Consider the following 22,416-nt stretch of genomic DNA (forward strand, 5'->3'; position numbering starts at 1 on the left):
CACAGAAAGTGGTAGAGAGTAGCCGCCTCTCCTTTATCCTTCCACCATGGGCCAAAGGAAGGACAATGACAAAGAAGATATTATATATATGTAGTTAATATGTATATGTATATAAAATATGTAAATATTATATATATTACAAATATATATCATCAAATCCTTGGTAGGGTTTATATACAAACACATATATATAATATAATCAAACCCTCGGTAGTTTTCATGTTCAAAAATGTCAATCCTTGAGTCATTTAATTCTTAGCTTTTCTTTTTTTATTATAGAAGAATATTTCATTGGTCATTTTTAACATATAATAGATAAAGAATAAATAAATATGGAAAATCAACTGAAAGCTTTGTAATTCTGGAGAACTCAATGTATATATTTCTGATAATCTGTAGAAAGAAATCTTAGTGGGAAAAGGACCTGTATTGCCAGACCATCATTTTGTTGTAATTTATTATTTTATTCTAAAAAGATATTCATTTTCAAATCTATATTTGCATTTGTAATCATATATTCTTTTTCTAAAACCTAAGCCCTAAAACCTAAACCTAAACCCTAAACCCCCCCCCCAAAATATATATATATACAGGCACCCAAAACATGCCCTCTCCCAGATCCCTGGTGTATACCAAAGTGTCAAAAGAAAACACCCAAGAAATTCACAGGATTTGGTGTCTAAGGAAAGGCACAATAAATATAAGACTTTAATAGAAGGAAGTCAAGCAGGACAACCAGACTGGGCTTGGAGCAGCTGATTGTGACAGAACTCTACTTAGAAGGGATAATCGAACCAGGAAGACGAAAAGGTATAAGATTTATGTAAAATGGATACTTCGGCAGTTCCACATCTAGATGATTCAATCTCTCTTACTATGATCACCCAAGGTGAGTAGAAGGAGAGGTCTAGAAACACGCTTTATTTGTTTGTCTGCTTTTTAAAGATTCTATTTAATGAATAGAATTTATTTAATGACAGCCAGCCAGGGAGGGAACACAAGCAAGGGGAGTGGGACAGGGAGAAGCAGGCTTCCCGCTGAGCAGAGACCAGATGCGGGACTCAATCCCAGGACCCCAAGATCATGACCTGAGCAGAAGGCAGATGCTTAAAGACTGAGCCACCCAGGTGCCCCATGTTTGGTTCTTTTGTTTTTTGTTTTTTATGTCTGGGCAAAAAAGCAAAAGGAAATGACAGGACAAAAGGCATTCAGCTCCAAAACCTGAACTAGCTTCTTAGGTGTTAGAAAAGGGTCCAGCATATAAAATATATTCAACACCTAAAAACTTGGATGAGCCTTTTTGAATAGCAATAATCATTTTAAAATAACACATAACTCTCACTATGTGCCAGACCCTGTTTACTCTACATATGTTTAGCTCATTTAGTCATCCCAATAACTCTGTAAAATAGTACTATTATTATCTCCATTTTAAAAATAAGAAAACTGAAGTAAAGAGAAATTAAGTAACCAATCCAAAGTCACACATTTTGCAAGTGCCTGAGCCAAGTTTGAAGCCAAGTGGCATAACTTGGGAGTGCATGTTGATTCTTCCTCTGCAGAAAGGCACTGAGAGTGAGAAGGAGTAAGTGCCTAAGAAAAAGAATCTTTCTTAGGAGAAATCCGAAAAAGAAGGACATCCTCCTCCCTTTCTCTGAAAAAAAGAAGAAATGACAGGATTGGTGAAGATATAGAAATAATTTGAAATCAGAAATACAAGAATATCAAAAATACCAGAAACAAGTGTTGGTAAGGATGTAGAGAAAAAGGAACACTGCTACACTATTTGTGGGAATACAAACTGTGGAAAACAGTATGGAACAGTTCCTCAAAAAGTAACAATAGTACTACCTATGATCCATAGGTATTTACCCCAAAAATACAAAAACATAAATTCAAAAGGATACATGTACACCTATGCTTATTGCAGCATTGTTTACAATAGCCAAACTATGGAAGCCCCCAAAATGTCCATCATGGATAAATGGAAGAAGAAGATATGGCACACACACACACACACACACACACACACAGAGGAGTATTATTCAGCCATAAAAAGAATGAAATCTTGCCATTTGCCATAAAGTGGATAGAGCTAGAGAGTATAATGCTAAGTGAAATAAGTCAGTCAGAGAAAGACAAATACCATCCAATCTTACAGATGTGTGGAATTTAAGAAACAAAACAAATGAGCAAAGGGGAAAACGAGAGAGAGAGAGAGAGAGAGAGAGAATCCAAGAAACAGTCTTAACTATAGAGAATAAACTGATGGTTACCAGAGGAGAAGTGGATGGAGCCTGGGGGATTAAGAAGGGCACTTATCATAAACCACAGAATAGAACAGAATACAATACAATACAATACAATACAACAGAATATATAGGGGCATTTTCTCAGCAGTCCCATTAAAGATGAAGTAAGGTCCTCTCTTAATAAGGGAAAGTGGAAGAGTGGATAGATACTGACTGATACGTAAAAAACTAACTAGCTTTATAATTTCAAAAACACAACCTGGGAAACAGAGTTGGCAAGACAATAATTTTTTTTTCAAATTATATCTTCAAGTATCACGTACCTTAGGATTCCTGAGCTTTAAGCCCTAGTATTTCCTAATTCTTTGGCTCCATCTTTCAACCAGGTATCTCCCATGCACAGCTAAAGTACTTATTTCATTCCAGAAATGTGTTTTCAACCATTTAAAGCTTTCACCCTTTATGACTAAAATTTTAAGTCTTAGAAAGGACATGAATTAACTGTCCTTTCTTTACAGGCATGAATTGCTTCACACTCAATTGTTTCCTCAAAATATAACACATCTTCTGCCCCTTTAACCTGGAGAAATAACCTCCAGTTTTTCAAATTTTTTTTATCTATGTGGTAAATTAAGTACATATGGAGTCAACAATAGTTTACTATAGTTTATACTTTAAATTCATAAAACTATACTTTAATACATAAAACAGACATGTTCATATTCATTTGAATGAAAGAAAAAGAAACCACACGTGAATAACTTACCTGGATTGCAGTCCCCTTATGTGGCACAATGCATTCAACTGGCCATAATCAATGTACTTAGACATTTTCAACCCTGAAAAAAATCAATTAGAAATCGGAGTAATTTTCTATAATCTTATTAACCAAGATTATAAATAGAATTTAATTCCAAACATTCATTATAGTAAAAGAATTCAGTGACCATGGAAGTGAAGTATTATCAGTCCTTGATATAAAAGCAGAATTGAATAAGGTGATTAAATAACACAAAGAATGTAATGTTTTTCATTGATGTCAAATCTGGTCTGACATTTGTTTGTTGGGAGTTTATAGGAGTTTATAGGTTTCTCCTCTGGGAGAAAGCCTTTTAGAATCCCCATCCTGTACCTTTAGAATGTGAATTGACAATACCATGACAATTCAAAGAAGAGTGTTCTTGAGGTTCCTGTCTCTCTGTCTCTGTCTCTGTCTCTCTCTCTGGAATACTACAAAGTTTTATTTCATCCATTCAGGCCCCCATTTTTCACTAGCCCCTCTTCAAAGCACCTTCCAATTTCTGGGTTCAGTTTGCAATTCCATCTGAAGTTAATGTGTAAGCAAATCACACAATATCCCTTAAGAGCAGGAAGATAGCCAAGGTCATAGCCAAGAAGCAAAATAATTGCAATTCTCCTTCAGTGCCAGAAAGAACTGACATCCTTCAAAGGAGATGAAAAGGAAGATGGAGTACTGAATGTGATAAGCATCATTACAATGACCATCACTCACATCACAGGTCCTCCTCTTTCTCCAGGAGAATGCATGCTGTTAGAAATGTTGTAAAACAGAAAACAGTAATACCAACATGCACATTATTCCTTCCCTTAGTGAAAAAGTATTGAGAAAATCAGCAGCTTAACACACTTCTAAACTTTTTAAAATGTACTGACTGACCACATCCCAGTAGAATTTGACATGTCCAACTTATCAATTTTTAATTTCAAATTATTGAATTACAAAATTTGGCATTTTGTTTAAGCCTTCTGTGATCTAAAATTAATAACCAATAACATATACTTTTTAAAAATGAAACTGGAATAAAATAAATTTAAACAGAAAACTAGTTGCTACCCACATAAACCATAACCATTTAATAAACTTGAAAATACTAATTACATGATTTAGGTATTTTCTTACTATATTACTTAGTTAAGGCTTAAGAATCAGAAACTTACCTAATAGCATTTTAGCAACATATGGAATAATTATTTTAATTAATCCAAGTTATAGCTACATTTTATCAAAAATACTTTTAAGTATACTTATATTTCTAATACAGGATACTGTATAAAATCCTAATCATGGTAGATTTTTAGATTATGGGTTAAGAAAAGACTTCTATGAAATATTAGTTTAGTACAATTTCCCAACCCAGTTTAAAAATAGAATCAGAAATAGCCCTGATATCTGGTATGGACAGGAAAAGGGGATGGTTGCCATAGATATTTCCAAAAAAAAAGTTCAAGGTTTGAGAAATTCTGGCTTCAAGGGGGGATTTTAAAAAGTAAATATCTTCATCCTTCAGTTAAAACAGCTTACAAAAAAGAAATCACAGGATGGATATTATAAGACCAAGAATTGCTAGCAGAGAACAGAAAAATTGAGACATCAACTTGCCTGTAAAAAGCTATAGCACTTGATGGTAAAGGCTTTGCCCTAAAATTGGCACAGCCAAGTAAACTCAAAACCAGAATAGCCTGTATACTAAGTATGCACAGCCTAGAAGGACATCTTACAATTCACCAAAAAATTTCTTTGCTGATTCTCATTTCAGGAGGTATTTGTGACAAGGAACTTTACATACAGGGTGTTGAATAATATAATGAATCTTGTCTTTGAAGCAGTTTCATTAAAAATAAAAACTCAATAGATTCCAACATGAAATTGTAACTTTGTAGAGACTGGAAGTTGAGCTTTTCTGGTGATCAAATTTAATACCAGGATAAAGCTTAAGGAGTTTCAGAGGGACTAAGTTTACATTTGTTTTCTAATCTTGTTTTCCCTCATGAATATATTTTAGCTGGGCTTTTGACAGAAGCAGAGGGGGCTTAACCCTTTGATGGGAAATCACAGATTATTGACCACAGTTTGTTTGAAAGAAGATTAGAAGCTGATACAAAAGGATGGTTAAAAAGTAATCCTAAACTAGAGACAAAGAACAAGAAATTCATGGCACAATTAAAAAAACAATTTTCTTTACAGATAGAGTGTTCACTGTATATTACTGAAATAAAGAAACTAAAATCCAATGTTTTACCTGAGTGATACATTGGTGATCTTTTGTTTATATGCATTAATGTCTGTCCAGAGGTAGATATGTATTTTTATATTTGTGCAATAGAATCAATTATGTATGTTTTTTGTGGGGGTTATATAAATTTTTTAAAATGGGTCTTGTGAGTGTTAAAATAAAATTAAACTATTTTTCTCCAATAAACTTTCCTTTAAAAGGGTTTAAAAGCGGGACGCCTGGGTGGCTCAGTTGGTTAAGCGGCTGCCTTCGGCTCAGGTCATGATCCCAGCGTCCTGGGATCGAGTCCCACATCAGGCTCCTTGCTTGGCGGGGAGCCTGCTTCTCCCTCTGCCTCTGCCTGCCACTCTGTCTGCCTGTGCTTGCTCTCGCTTCTCTCTCTATGACAAATAAATAAATAAAATCTTTTAAAAAAAGGGGGGGTTTAAAAGCTAAGAATAAGTATAAATGCAAAACTACTATTTACTGGGAAATTAGGATTATTGGAGTGGCTACTGGGTAACATAAAAGAGATGGACAGCACAGCCAAAGAGAAAATGTGACAGTGACCATGTGGAATTGTCAGGGTATGGTTATCTGGAAAACAGAAAGCTGAGACCTCTTCAAAAGTACTTTGAAGTTACACTCTAGTAACTAATACACTGATAACTTTGTTTAATGCAAAATTCAGAGCACAAAGAAACGGTTCAGCAGCAATAGCAACAGAAACGTTATCAATAATTTTTTTATGGTAAGAATAGCAGTACTTCTACAAATAAGCAGGTGGTGAAATCTAACATAGGACTGAAGTATAGAACACAGAAAAAATAAATGATCCATTAGACACTATAAGCATGACTAATTCTTTCTATATACGTGGATAAGTGATCCAGTTCAATGCTTTTAAGTAAGTCTAGATTTGTATAATAGTAGAGAATTAAACATTCCTACTTTGATGATTAATATTGCATTTGTTTCAGGGCATGTAGGTGGCACAGTTGGTTAAGCATCTAACTCTTGTTTCAGATCCGGTCTTGATCTCAGGATCGTGAGATTGAGCCCTACACCAGGCTCCATTCTCACCACAGAGTCTGCTTAAGTTTCTCGCTCTCCCTTTGCCCCTCTCCCTGAGTGCTCTCTTTCTCTCAAACAAATAATCTTTAAAAAAAAAAAATAGTGTCTTTGTTTCCCTTCAACTAATTTTGTTTTCTAAAATACCCAAGTAAATTCTCCTTCAAAATAACACTGAATGAACATAAGAGACCTGAAAAATGTCAATGAAATAAACCTTCAAGAGGCAAAGGAATACAGCCTAATCAAGGACTTCTATAACTAAAAGCTGATGTACAACATAGACAATTACACAAGTAGGTTTATGTTGTTCCTGTCCCTTGTATAAGTAGGCTATGATGTTAAAATATACATATATTACCTGAGAAAGGAAGAGAAGAGGGGAATATTATGCAACAAATTATCAAAATAACTTCCCTTTATATCCAACAACTTTGGAAAAGTAATCTACATTCATCTTTACTTCTTCAACTCAAATTCACTTCTCCACTCACTATAATTTATCTTCCACTTTCATTATTCATTAAAATTTGTTTCATTAAGAATATAGGAAATCCTAGAGTTTCAAGTCCAAAAACCTTTTCAGTCTTCCTTACACTAAATTCTGTGTGACATCTGGCCCTGGTGAAGCCTCCCTACTAGGCTTCTGTGACACTATTCTCTCCCTGCTTGCTTCTTCCTCACTAGACTGCTGTCCTGGCTCATTTCCCTTGTCCATGAATCCATTCTCGATCCCTCTGTCTTTTCAGCTTAGATCCTCTTCCTCCATGATCTTACCTGCACTTATTTTACATACACTTATGGTCCTTGAATCAATCTCTCCAGCACAAAACTCTAACCTGTACTCCACTAATACTCACATGAACATCATCCTTGAAAATCAATTTCAAGATAACAGAAACTTTACTTAAAATTTCTCTCTCTCTCTCTCTCTCTCTCACACACACACACACAACACACTTCCTGCCCCTCGCAGGTTATCAAATTTTAATCATATTACCTCTCTCCTACAGAAGGTTGAAGATCACATCAATGTCGTTTGGGGCATTAAAAATATCACCATGGCAAAGTGCCCACTAAATAACAAAGTGTGAAAAGAGGAAGTAATTTTGGTCTTCATTAAAACTGAGTATTTATGAGACTCTAACCTATAGAGAACAAACTGTGGGTTGCTGGAAAGGAGGTGAGTGGGGGAATGGGGTTTATGGGTGATGGGTCTTAAGAAAGGCACTGATGGGGGTGCCTGGGTGGCTCAGTGGGTTAAAGCCTCTGCCTTCAGCTCGGGTCATGATCCCAGGGTCCTGGGATGGAGCCCCGCGTTGGGCTCTCTGCTCAGCAGGGGCCCTGCTTCCTCTTCTCTCTCTCTCTCTGCCTGCTTGTATCTCTGTCAAAAAAATAAATAAAATCTTAAAAAAAAAAAAAAAGAAGGGCACTGATGATGAGCACTGGGTGTTAGATATAAGTGACGAATCACTCAATTATACAGCTGAAACCAATGTTACATTGTATATTAACTAACTGGAATTTAAATAAAAACTTGAAAAAGGAAAAAATACTAAGTATTTACCATATTTCCAAACTACAAACTGAAAAATATCAGCTAAATAGTGTAGTTTCAATAAATTTTAAGAGGTACAAAAGTTTATCTCGCTTGAGAAAATAAGCAGAGTTCTTTAGGGGAAGGTTGTATAAACCTAAAGAATATAACTAATGAAATCTTACTTGAAATGGGAAGTTCTTGAGACTTAGACAGACTAACGGGAATCTGAAGCCTATGACATATATGGAATGTAGAGCTGAGCAAGGATTCCACAAATAACCATATTTTTTAAGAATCAGGTTGTTGTAGTGGTAGAATGACAAATGTTAAGTGCCAAACAACAAAGAAGCAGCTTGTCTCAGTCAGTGAAGAGAAAGAGAGGCCAAAGAAACAGCATAAGAAATACAGTCAATGGTATTGTAATAGCGATGTACCGGGACAGATGGTAGCTACACTTGTGGTGAGCACATCATAATGTATAAACTTGTCAAACCCCTAAGTCATACACCCAAAACTAATTTAATATTATGTGTCAACTATGTTCAAAAATAGATGTCAAGTCACTATCAAGAAACCTTTGGAATATAAATTATGACAGTACTAATTAGCAATATATCATTTAAGGAAGAGTACAGAACAGAGTTGATAAGAAAGTATTCAAAGTATTCAAAGAAAGCATTCAACGTTAACACACAAGAAAACTCATTCTGTCTGCTGTACTACTGCTATCTTTTTTCAAGCAAGTTACCTATCTTCAAACAATAACCACCATTCAATAATCTGGGTACCAAGGCAAAACATACCCTAAGGGAAGGTGTGAAGAATAATGTGAAACAATTAATTTTCCAAATAAAAGTCAAATAATATGCATCAGAAGAAACAGTGGAAGTGGGAAGAAAGCTCTCACAATTACACACACACACACACACACACACACACCTCTTATAAAAGAAAAACAAAGAGCTACATGACATTAAATATAGTTAAGACAATAGAAAGATATTACAAACAGGCTAAATTCAGGAAAAAGAGAAAGATAACATTATGACAAAATTTATGTTAGAAATAGCAAAAATGACAATATTTAATATAATCAGAACATAAAGGCTAACACATTCAAATAGAGAAAAGAAAAAGAGAAAATAATAAATGAAACTGATATTACATATGAAAACTTTTCCTGAATAAGAAACAGAAATAATGGTATAGGGAAAAAGTGCTCAAACACATAAGAACACTTTTCTCATACAAAGACTTGAATATGAAGAATTTAATACCATGATCCAGAAAGGGAAAGAGAAGGCATAATACATAATTTACAAAGAGACCAGATATTCTGGAGTGGGTGAATAATTAAATGTTACTATGTTTTGAAGATAAACAATTATTTTATTAGCACCCAGCCAAAACTCAGTGTGGTCTTAGTCTTCTCTATAGCAAAGTCTTGGCAAATAGTAAGACAAATGGGGGTGGAGGGATATATCATGAGTTTTATTCTCCAATAACTATAAAGGTAATAAACAAATATAAGACCTCAGAGAATATAAAATACCATAAAATCTCTTTGAAAAATACAATTTGATAAACATACAACTGAAGGTTAAATAGTACGGACACCATATAGTAAGGGGTAGGTAAATTCTGTAAGCCTTAACACAAATAATAAATTCTTCATAGATGCTATTAAAAAGGGTATAAATAGTAATGAGTAACAACTTGGAAGTTTCAGCAGAGAAGTGAAAGCATAAAATATATTTTTATATTCACATAGTAAATAATTAATATTTAAAATTTAAAGAATATTTTAAAATAATGGGACCTTAATAATAATATTTGAAGGTATGAATGCAACTAGTCAAAGACTTAGACAATAATATTCTTACTAATCAAAGCATGCTGTGAAGAGGGAAATTTTTCTCATTTTATATTAGGTTGTGAATGTTCATTGTCTAAAGTCGATAACTCAAGAAGTATACATTTAGGTATGGAATCCATTAAATATTTTTGTGTCCCAAATTGTATGGCCTTAAAATTCATAAAGCAAAAATTTCAGGAATAAATGGAGACAGGATAACCTCCACAGTAACCTTCTTTCCTTCTTACCTACAAAACAAGTTATTAAATCACTGGGGATAGAAATATAAATTACATAATTAACAAGCTATATTAAACATATATCAAATTTATTCTTAAAGAGTATTATCACACCTGAAACTATAAAATATCAAGCAGGTAAAAATAGTGAATATTTTCATAAACCTAAGGAATATAATTAGTCTTTCTCTATAGAAAATGTATTCCCCAAAATATTTATATTACGAGAAAAGAGAGAAAAATAAAACAAAAAGAATTAAGCATTTTGAATAAAAAACTTAGGAAAAGAAAGTTAAAACAAGAGAAATTCAAGGGAGAAAATAGAAAATCAAAAATTAATGGGCTTATAAAGCAGGAAAAACTGTAGAAAAGTAAACTCAAGAGAGCTGGTTCTAGGGCTCAGATGGGGAAAGCACAAGATGAGCCTAAAAAATCTTACTGTGCTAGAAAGCAAGGAAATGGCTACACCAATATAAAGGTATTTCCAGTGTTCAGACTGAACAATCCAGGCATCAAAATATATAATGATAACTAATTAAAATGCTTGGAAAAGGGTGGGTGGGTTGGTTAAGTGTCTGCCTTCAGCTCAGGTCATGATCCTGGAGTCCTGGGATCAAGCCCCATGTCAGGCTCCCTGCTCAGCAGGGAGTCTGCTTTGCCTCTGTCTCTTCCCTGCTTGTGCTCTCTCTCTCAAATAAATAAATAAAATCTTTAAAACCCTATGAACAAATTAGGAAATCATAATTTTACATTTATTTATTTAATATTTTATGAAAATTTAATATTTCTATACTTTCAAAATACCTCTTCACAAAATACTTAATTACAAAAGGGAAAGGTGAATTCACTGCAGAGAGTTCTCCACATAATCACCTTAATCAACTGATTGATGAGATCACATGTCACCTGATAAGATGGAAAAAGAACCTAGAATCACTTCTATGACAGTTCTGCCAAAGATATGCTAATCATGAGGAAAGATCAGAGAAACCAAGCTGAAGTATATTTTCCTAAATACCTTGTTTATAATCTCCCAGCATTAAGGTCATGAAAGGCAAGGAAAATGGAGAAACTTACTTCAGTCTAGACAAGAAAACGAAATGCAACACGAGATTTTGAATTGGATTTTTTTACTATAAAAATCATTATCAGAACAATTGGCTAAATTCAAATAGGAGGAGTCTAGGAATTAGATTATAGTAACTGTATCTATGTTAATTTTTTTATTTTGATGGATGTGTTCTGATTATGTGATAAAAGTATTTCCTTGTTTTTAAGAAATACGTACTAAAATATTTAAGGAAAATGGAGTATCAAATGGCTCTGAAAAAATAAGTTTCTTTACATTAAACTTACAAGATTTCTGTAAGATTGTAGTTTCAAACTTTTTAAAATTTATTTTCAAAAATTTAGTATCTATGACTTCTATAGTTAGAAAATATGAGAAAAAGTCATCATTCATAATAATAAGAAAAAAGATAATATGTCCAAAAATAAATTTTACTGTGGCATAAAAGGACATGTGCAAAAATTGGAAATAGGAAGGCTGAATATTACAAAAGTACAAGTTCTTGAGTGGGAATATTCAGTATCATAAAGACATCAATTTTCCATAAATGAATCTTTTAAGTTTAAGACATTTCCAACTAACACACCCACGTTTATTTATTTTAAAAAGCCCAGTTATTTCTAAAGGTCATACGGAAACATGAACTTAGAAGAAAAGCCTGAAAAAGTCTTTTAAAAAAGAGTAATCAGTAAAGGTTAATCTTACCAGATATTGAAATACAACATAATGTTTCAAAAATTATAACAATTCAACACAAATGCATAAACAGAAAAGAGATAAGTGAAAAAGTAAATCATAGTTTCCAAAAATAGATCCAGAATGCATACGAAAATTTAGCATTCAATAAAAACTGGCATTTCAAATTAGTAGGAAAAAGATAGATTACTCAACAAATAGTGTTAAAACAGTTGACTGGTCATTTGGAAAAAATATTAAGGTGCAGCCATACATCACTATTCTAAAGAAAATTATTCAAAAATAAATTCCAGATGCACCAAACATTTAATAAGCTTAATATTAAAAATAAAACTATATAATAAAAGAAAACATGGAAGAATTATTTTTAAATCTTCGCATGAAGAATGGCATTCTAAGCAAGAATAACAGGACAAAAACTACACAATCTAAAATATATGACATAAAAATCATAAACATGAAAAAAATGCAAACTGAGAAAAATTCCTATAAAGTATATGCCAAAGGGCTAATTTCTTTTATATATGAAGATTTCTTTCAAATAAAGGGAAAAATAAAATTCAATGAATGGGCAAGGGACATATAAATAGGCTGTTCTCATAAATACACATGACCACAAATATATGAGAAGATTCTAATCCTCCTTCTTAAAGAAATACAAACTTACAGAGCAACTAAAACTATTTCCAACCAATTTAGTAGCAAAATGTTTGTTTTATAATGCATGATATTAGTATAAATATTGTAACATAGAAACATGCATATACTGATGGTGAGAGCAGAAATCAGCGCCACCCCTTTGGAAGACAATTTGTAAATAGTTATCAAAATTTAAAATGCACATATCCTTTGGCCTAGCAGTTCTGTTAATACACTTGCTTAGCAAAAAAAGAACATAGTTCAAAATGTTTATTTGAGTTTAACATCAAAACTACCTCGAAACAAATTCCCACTAAATTAGTAAGGATCCAGCTATCAGGAGACTGAAACCACACCAGTAATTTCAATGGAAAAAAAAAAAAAAGATACAAAGAAGTGTTAGTCAGAACTGGAGCCACAAAAAGGAAGCAGCAAATATGCAGAAGGCATCTACCACCACTATTTATGCTGATGAAGCCAAGGGAAGAGGTTGAATTACTAAAACTTAGAAGTGAAGAGCAGTGGTCCTAAATAAGCTGAGATTCCGACCTCTGAGGACAGAGCACCAGCAGCTGGAGTTGAATTGTTGAGGGGGTACAATGAAGCTATTTCTGGGAACACTGGGAAAACTGCAAATGAAATTAACTGCTGCTGCTGGAATGAACAGCCACTGCTTGGATGAAAAAGACACTGCTGAAGGAAGCAAACTACACAAGGAAGCAAACCAGAAATAGAAAACAAAAGTATAAACACTTCCTTTATCTTTGCTCCTGCCTTCCAATCTCCCTCTAACACCTGTTATCGACAGATCCTAATGGGAAGCCAGCTGGATTTCTGGGAAAAACTGGTTTGCTGAGCCCCAGCCTCAGCATCATAAAGCAGAATATATAGTGAGATGCCTAAATTATAACCATTACTGCTATTTCTGCTTCTGTACCTTCGCTTGCTAACCCATGAGGAGATGGAAAAACACCAGCAGACTTTCTATGGACACTCTGTAACCACACATCCCCCACCCAGAATTGAACCTGACAGAATGGCTGCTCCTGGACCCTCCGCCGCCACCCGGCTCTGGGCCGAGAGTTTACAGCCATCTGACGCCAGAGTAACCCCCACCCGGAATTGGACGTGACAAAGTGACTGCTCCCAGACCCCCCATCCGGCCCTGGGCTGAGAGATAACAACCATCTGGCGCCCGGCGGCATGACAGGAAGACCCGGGTCAATCCTGAGGTGACACATACCCTAGCGGTGCCAACTCAGCAGTTTGAAGAATGACAGCACTTTGACCTAACCAATAATCTGTTCCCAGCCTTTCCCCGCTCTATAGCGCGCCAGTCATATTATAGAGTTCCTTTTTGATTTTCCCGCGGTATGTGGCAATTTGTTACAAGATACTATAATGTATGCTAAGTCCCTGCCTCCCCAAAAATAGTATATAAAAAGTGGTGTGATCCTGAGCTCGGGACCTCTTAGCATCACTGGCAACGAGTGCGCGGAGGTCCGGGTTGGAACTCGTAATAAACGACCCTTGCTATTTGGCTCTGACTCTGGATTCTGGTGGTCGTCTTTGGGCACAACAATAGAAGGGTGGGTTTTAACGTGAGTCACTATATATTAAATAGCACATCCATTAGTAGTATTTTGGTATGTTCAAACAATGAAATATAATATAATATAATATTCATCAAAAATGAATAAGGTACATATCTACATTTGGGTATGAAAAGGCCTTCATAAAACATAATATTATTAAGTGAAAAATAAAGGTACAATATAGAGTAATAAAAATACCCTACCATATGTATTGAAAATATAAAATATATTTTCATATCAAAAAGATACACACATCTGTGCATATATATTTACATACCTGAATATGCATGGAAAATTTCAAGAAAAAATGTTTTTTCATGATAGTTATTTCTGAGGGTAAGTGGTCATCTGAATGTTGCTTTGAACTTAGAAAGCCCTCCTGTCCCCCTGAGCAGCACTGCAGATGGGTTTCAAGAACATCAGTCAAAGAGTTTTAGCTATAGTGGAGAGTTCTACCAACGGAACTGTAAAGTCTAGAACATGAGAAACAGATTTTAGCCAAAGCATGCAAATTTAAATGCCAGATTGAAGAAAATGGATTGTAATCTAAGTTTTGGAAGACAGTAAAACCTTGACAGCTTTCGAGTGGACAGTCAACATGATCAAATTCCCTTGTAAGTCGTCATATTTAAAAAAATAAAAATAAAAAAGGAATCTGGTCCATAATATACGTTGGAAGGAAGTTCAGAGATCAGTTCAGTCAAAGGTAATGGATATCCAGTCCAGGTGGCTGAAGGAACAGAGGACTAATGCAAAAGGTTTTCTGAGATAGACTGCCTAGAACAGAGCAATAGCCTGAAATAAGAGGTGTGACCTAGTGGAGAGATCTTATTTACAATGCACGTAGCTTACTGCAGGGTTTTTCCTATCTGAACACCCAGAAACGATTTGAGCTCAAGTTTAAGTTGCCATTACTTAACTTCTAAAGGTCACTCGAGATTTTCTGACAAAAAAGTGCAAGTACATTGAAATAGTTATGAGTAGTAAAGAAAAAAATAATAAATGTTTGGTTTTTTTTTCAATAAAACATTCCTCTTTTCTACTTTTGGATTTTAAAAAAAGTGACCTTTACAATGAAAAATAAAGTTGAGAAAATAATTTTCTGATACTTCTTTCCCAAAATAATCAAGTGGCGTTTTCCACAGGGACTATTATTGATTATATAAACACAGAGACAAACCCCCTTTCCATCTTTTATTCCTTCTTGGAACATCCATTCTCATCTTTTACCTCTGTTTTTCAACCTTGTTTTCTTGTATGGTACACAAGTCTGTCTCTCTCCTCCACTGACAGGCCTACCCTTTTTCTTACTTGCACTCCTAGGATTTGAATGGTTTAAAACTTTAAAATGGAGCAATAGTTACTTTTCTAGATAAATATATATCTTGAAACTCCTTTCATCTTTAGCTACTAAAAAACTGAAAGTCTCTCAAATTACAGGAAATGTCCTTGAAGTGTTAGGAATAATGACACAGTTTTTTCAGGTTTTCTGTAAATGTACATCATTAAAAAAAAAAAAAGGCAAGGAAAACATTCATTTAGGAGTACTATCTTGTTTCTAAATTCCTTGAACTTATATCTGGTCTTCTCTTGAATGCCATTTTTTTCCTTCGATGTTTTCCTATGTTGGAAAAAGCAAGATGTACTTACAAATATCTTGGGAACCTGAAACACTTTTTTGTTATTGGAACAAACACAAACAAACAAACAAACAAAAAAAAACCCTTTTGTTAAAGTACAGAAATTCTTTCTCCCAGATAAACCAGTAGTTAAAATGTAAAGTGTATATTTCAACTTATCCTTTTCAAAAGGATAAGCCTATTAAGCATGAAAAAAATAGCACAGCATATCAACCCAAAGGTAGCCAACTAGAACAAACTCCTAATGATAAGTGTGGGAGGCGTTTTCTCCAGTTATAAGCTAAAGGACAGCTCCCAGCCTTCTATTTAAAAAAAAAAAAAAAAATAGATATTTTTCTTCCCTTTGTCTCTTCAGAATATCAGCTTCTAATAATAACAGGTCATGTGAGTATCTAGACTCAGATGCTATTTCACCCAGGTGGTAAAACTACTGTAGATTTTGCTAACTGTAAGGTTTTATAACAATTCTCATTCAGAATAAAAAGTGGCATGACTTTTTGCTTTTGAGAACAACCAACTCCTTCTGGGTTAGCAAGCTCTGAACAATCCTGAGACACAATCAAAAAGACTATAGAAGAAGACTGGAGAGTTTTAAGGAAAAAAAAAAAAACTGTATAAGGGATTCAAGCTTCACTACTGGGAGTGCCAGTGAATCTGGATTTCAAAGTTCATGAGAGAATATTAGAGGGGTGTTTAAAGATGCAAGTTATGTTCTCTCCCTTAAATTAAGAGTGTCTCAATGGTCAAAATGGCAAAATGCAACAAATGCATTTATATCATTCAACTTGTAAAATGTGGAGGGGATTTCAGGGTGCTGGGTAGGAGAAAACTATACTGCTACTGACGTGTTTTTTGAGAAAATTCTTATGAATGATACTTTGAAAATTCTCTACCACTTGACAACTGTGTAAACCTTGGTATGAAACCCAAGCCTCACTACCCTTAACTGTAAAATGGACCATATGTTAATTTTGTATCACTGGTGAAACAAATTACTATAAATGTATCAGCTTAAAACACAAATGTATGATCTTACAGCTCTGAAAGTCAGAAGTCTGAAACAAATCTCACTATACTGAAATCAAGTTGTCAGCAGGGCTGCATTTCTGCTGGAAGCTCCAGGAGAGACTCTTTCTTTGCCTTGTCCTGCCTGTAGAGGCTGCCCTAATTCTGTGGCCCATGTCCCCCTTCCATCTTCAAAGTCAAATGGCCAGTTGAGCCTTTTTCATTCTGAATCTCACTGACTGTAAGTCATGTGCCTCTCTCTCCCCTTTACAAAGGACCCTTTGATTACAGTGGGCCCACTACAAAATCCAGAATCTTCTCCTGTTTCAAGGTCAGTTGATGAGCAACCTTAATTCCATCCACAACCTTAGTTTCTCTAGCCATTTAGCATAGTTTATTCATAGGTTCTGAGGATTAGGATATGCATATCATTGGAGACCATTATTTTGCTTACTACAGACCTCATAAATATCTTGTGAGAAATAAATTTAACAATAAAACATGAATAATGCTTACACACTGCCTATAAAAAGCCCTCAAATATTCACATACAAAATTTATAGATAGGGAAGACACTAAAGATAACCTAACTAACCTCACCCAAAACAAGCAACGATATATATAATTGCTGGATTTTTTTCCGGGTTAATGAGAAATAATTGACATATATCACTGTATAAGTTTAAGGTGTACAGCATATTGTTTGATTTACATATACTGTGAAATGATTATAATAGGTATGGCTAACATCCATTATCTCATGTAGATATAAAAAGAAAATTTAAAAAATCATCCTTGTGATGAGAACTCTTATGATCTACTCTCTTAACAACTTCTCTATCATACAGCAGTGTTAACTATAGCCATCATATAATACATCATATCCTTAGTGTGTATTTATCTTACAACTGGAAGTTTGTACCTTTTGATGACGTTTCTCCAATTTCTCCTACTCCCACTCCACCCCCACCTCTGGTAACCACAAATCTAATCTCTTTTTTTAAGATTCTGTATGTAAGTGAGATCATAAAATAATTGTCTTTGTCTCACTTATTTCATTCAGCATAATGCCTTTAGGGTTCATCCATTTGTTGCAAATGGATTTCCTTTTTTTTTTTTTTTTTTTTTTAAATGGCTGAATGATACTCAGTTGTGTATACATACCACAACTTCTTTATCCATTCATGCATCAATGAACACTTAGGTGTTTCCATGCACTGCCTATTATAAATAATGTTTCTATGAACATAAGGATGCAACTTTTTAAGCTAATGTTTTCATTACCTTTGGAAATTCCAAAAGTGAAATTGCTGGATCATATGGTAGTTCTATACTCCATACTGTTTTCCATAGTAGCTATACCAATTTACAATCCTACCAAGAGTGCACAGGGGTTCCCTTTTCTCCACATCCATACCAGCATTTGTTATCTCTTGTCTTTTTGATAATGACCATTCTAAAATGTGATATTGTAGTTTCACTTTGCCTTTCCCTTATGACTAGGGATTATGAGCATCTTTCCAAGTATCTGTTAGCCTTTTGTATATATTCTGTAAAGAAATGTCTAATTAGATTCTTTGGCCATTTGGGGGCATTTTTGAATTTTTTTTAATTATTTTGAATTATTAATTTTTTTGCTACTGAGTTGTATGAGTTCTTTATATATTTTATATATTTTAAATATTAATCCCTTATCAGATATATAGTTTGCAAATATCTTTTACCATTGTGTAGGTTGTCTTTTCACTTTGCTGGTGGTTTCTTTTGCAATGTAGAACCTTTTTAATTTGACATAGTCTCACTTTTTTAAAATTTTATTTTAAATTTTAGGTGTTATATCTAATATCTAAATTTTAGGTGTCATATCTAATAAAGCATTACCAAGACCCATGCCAAGAGTTCTTCTAGGAGCTTTATGGTTTCAGGTCTTATATTTCAGTCTTTAATACATTTTGAGTTAATATTTGTGAATGTTAGATAGTGGCCAAGTTTTATTCTCTTATTTTTGAATATCCAGTTTTCCCAGCATGATTTACTGAAGAGACTGTCTTCTCAATTGGGTATTCTTGGCTGCATTGTCAAATTCTAGTTGACTGTTTGTGCTTAGGTTTACTTCTGAACTCTCAATTCTGTTCAATTGGTCTATTTGTTTTTATACCGGCACTAACTGTCTTAATGACTATAGCCTTGTAGTATACTTTAAAATCAGGAAGTGTGATGCCTTCTGCTTTGTTCTTCTCTCTCAAAATATTTTTGGCTGTTTGGAGTCTTGTGGTTCCATATAAATTTTAGGAATGTTTTTTCTATTTCTGTAACAAATGTCACTGGAACTATTTTGACATTTTAACAATATTATTTTTTCCATTCCATAAACACAAAATAACTTTCCATTTATTTATGTCTTCTTTGATTTCTTTTATCAATATCTTGTGATTTTCAGAGGTGATCTTTCACTGCCTTGTTTAAATTTATTCCTAAGTATTTTATTGCTTTTGATGCTATTTAAATGAGATTGATTTCTTTCTTTCTCAGAAAATTCATTGTTAATGTATAGAAATACCAATTTTTATATGTTAATTTTGTATCCTGCAACTTTACTGAATTCCTTGATTAGTTCTAACAGTTTTTTGGTTGAGTCTTTAGGGTTTTCTATATATAAAATCATGTCATCTGCAAATGGAGACAATTTTAGCTGAATTTTTTTAAGGTCCTTAACTGAACCTTCCTATTTATGCCCATTGCATTTTGAATCATTCCCATTTATATCTTCTTTATAATTCAGATTCAGTCATATTATCGATTGAAAGCATCCTCACATGTGCTTTCATGAGATCATTGTTTCAGCAGAGACAGAGTTTGCTAAGGGAAATTGTCAATTGGCTAGAGTTAGCACAAAGACACAGTTACTAAGCAAGCAGGACACGTCTCCAAAGAGAAGTCACAGACATACAACATCAAGTAAGAACCTCTAAAGGCAAAACTGGGAACTCCACTGTTTTCCATAATACTCTATTCTGTTCTGAGGTCTGAATTGTTGCCGATTTTTCATCTTATTATCACTTCATACAAGTTAAGTGTCCTTGGGAGACACTAGAGAGGGTGGCACATATTTCATCCCATTGATTATAAATTAATTTGATCTTTTAACTCCCAGCTACTGTGCTTCCTAGGCAGCTACAGAAATTGTCTTAGGGTGACTTTTTTTTCTTTTGCACAAATAAAACCTGTCCTGTAGAAGCTGCGGTTTTGGCAAAATTACATTTAATATTTATTTCAATTCACCTAGAAATACAAAACTGTGACTACATTCAAGAATTTTTTCACAGTAATAATAAAAACATAAAATTAGCATATATAAGAATTAGTTTGATTTAACATAAGGACTTTGTCTAAAACTGTTCAAGACATAAGTATACCCCTTCAAAAAGTATCAACTGCTGCCTCTGGCACCCTTTCCCCTGGGAACTGTGATCACTAATTCAAAAAAATTGAAAGAGTTAACGATCACAGGAAGATAAAAGAATATACAGGTTAGCTTTTCCAAATCATACAACAAATTACCCAATAAATATTTAAAACACAAAGTAAATGTTTTATTGAAGTTGAAAAAAATCAAGATTATTATCTTTGTTACTCAGAAGACTTTTTAAAATCTCAAATATCTTCCATATTATTAGTTTATGGGTGATCAAATAATAGATCTGTAAATTTGACAGTTATGACAAGAAGTCTTGAGAAAAATGTTCCAGGTAGAGACTGACTATATAAAAGTACGAAAATACTGTCAATTGTATAAACTTCAAAATATTTAACTCTGTAATTCCTATGATATTATAAATCAAATACTACAAAATAAAAATGAAATGGAATAGGAATAAATTTCAGAGAAAGAGTAACAGGCATTATCTCCCCCTTTTCTGTCCTTGAAAATTTAAATGAGAATTCTCCTAGTGAAAATTATGTATTAATTAGCTCACAAAGGGCAGGGCAGTAAGACTAACTGGGTAGGCACTAGAAGACCTCCCAGAAACAAGGGGTTTGATCAATCCTGAGCCATAGGATTTTATAAGCCTGTTTCCTTTTCTCTTTAAAAATCTAGAGAATTGAAACGATGTCAGGGGGACAAAGCAGGATTTGCCCATCTATGTTTTTTCCATCTCACTACTCTATCAAAAGGATTCCCCCATCTCTCCCAACTCACAAGGGCCCTGTTTCTTATATCTGGTTTAAATACTACTAAAAACAATGACAAACCCTTGACATAATCCTCACTCACTTGGTGAACTGTGGAGCTGGGGAGGAGGCACATTGTTTACAGCTATCATGTGAGACAAAATAGCTGCTGGATGGGAAGACAAAGGCATCTTGATGGTTCAAGGGCAGCTGATCAAAGGCTACTTGAGAGGCAAATGAATGATCCCTCTTTGCCTTGAGGCATCATAAAGCAGAACCCTCAAGGTACTCCTTGATAGGCTGAGTACTACGGAATCTTCATATTCACAGTTCTTGTAGAGTGCACAGCATTTCCAAGAGTTAAATATAGACCAGGAAAAGCTATATCTTGGTCCTAGTCCCGGGGAATTTATGAAGGGGGTTTTACTACCTATAGAGAGTATTAAGAATGAAGAAGGAAATTCCACAGGGCAGATACAGCAGATTCAATAGCGCACCAGTCCAGATAAAATGAAAGATTTCATTTCTTACGTCATCCGTAGTCTAGAGCCTTTTTTTTCTGCCTACTAAATGTTTACATGAGCTATTAGAGACCTGATTTGCAGCAGCACCAACAGGGTATTTATACTGCTCTCCATTACTACATATATAGGGTAAAATACCTCTTCTAATTATATATCAATAAACTCACCCCCCGCTTATATGTAACCATATTCTACTGGAGTCTGGTATATGTTTTGGTTATTTTCTGCTGCTTCACAGTACTTAAGGCTCAGTACAATGACTAGGGTTTAGAGTCTTAATTAATGTATCTTTTGATTCTATGTTATCTCCCAAGCCTTTAAAAATATTTTCCTGGTGTCATAACTATAATAAGCAATATGCGAAAGGACTGCAACTGACTGCTAGAATGGTAACCATTTATTGATCAACCTCATCTAGAAAACAATAACCAGAATTGAAAGCTTTAGTTGTACTACAAAAGTAACATTTATCTTGCAACAGTTCCTATTAAATTGTATCTGCTCTAAATAAATAAATAAATACTATCTGCATAATAAAACTTACTTCCCCATAATTTTTCAATTGTATATATTTTCCTGTGCCCAGTTTTATAAACTCTGGATTTACTGGAGACTCAAATCTGTTGAGTCTTATCATTGCTTTTCCTTTTGTGTTTCCTTTATATTAATCATCCTATCACAGAATGGTACCTTGCCATCCCTACTGTATCCCCTTGATAATTCCTACAACCTTCATTTGATGAACTATCCCAGATCTATTCTCTTCCCAGTCTCACATTTAAAACTCAAAGAACCAAGGACTTCTTTATAAAAGTTAATCACAAAGTGCTTTTGTATATTTCATGGATTTTGAATAGATGGGACTCTACAGATTATTTTTTTCCTCTGACAAGTAGTTTTGATCAAACAAATCAAAGAAAGGAAGTTTTCAAAGGCCCTAACTTTATAATGATCAATTTCCTCTGATTCCAATTTCATCAATTCTTATTTTTGTTTATTTATTTTCTAAGTTTTTAAAATTTCTTTTCTAAATTTTCAGCTTTTCTTTTTTCTTCTGTATTTCCTATATTAAAAAACACATACAATGAAACCTACATATCATAG

General features: G+C 34.0%; 1 protein-coding gene across 1 annotated transcript in view; it reads right to left on the bottom strand.

Annotated features, from left to right (window-relative positions):
• Positions 1-21,016, bottom strand: part of LOC101690996 (cyclic nucleotide-binding domain-containing protein 1) — a 64,447-nt gene extending 43,431 nt beyond the window's left edge. Inside the window, exons 1-2 of the mRNA XM_045063123.1 lie at positions 20,892-21,016; positions 3,019-3,091 (exon numbers count right to left, since the gene is read on the bottom strand). Coding sequence (XP_044919058.1) covers positions 3,019-3,091; positions 20,892-20,979 — 161 coding nt within the window. The 5' untranslated portion in view covers positions 20,980-21,016. The remainder of the gene's footprint in view (positions 1-3,018; positions 3,092-20,891) is intronic.
• Positions 21,017-22,416: the final 1,400 nt, after the last annotated feature.

This window comes from Mustela putorius, unplaced genomic scaffold (genome assembly GCF_011764305.1).
Source record: "Mustela putorius furo isolate JIRA1106 unplaced genomic scaffold, ASM1176430v1.1 tig00003846_pilon_pilon_pilon, whole genome shotgun sequence".
Lineage (NCBI taxonomy): Eukaryota > Metazoa > Chordata > Mammalia > Carnivora > Mustelidae > Mustela > Mustela putorius.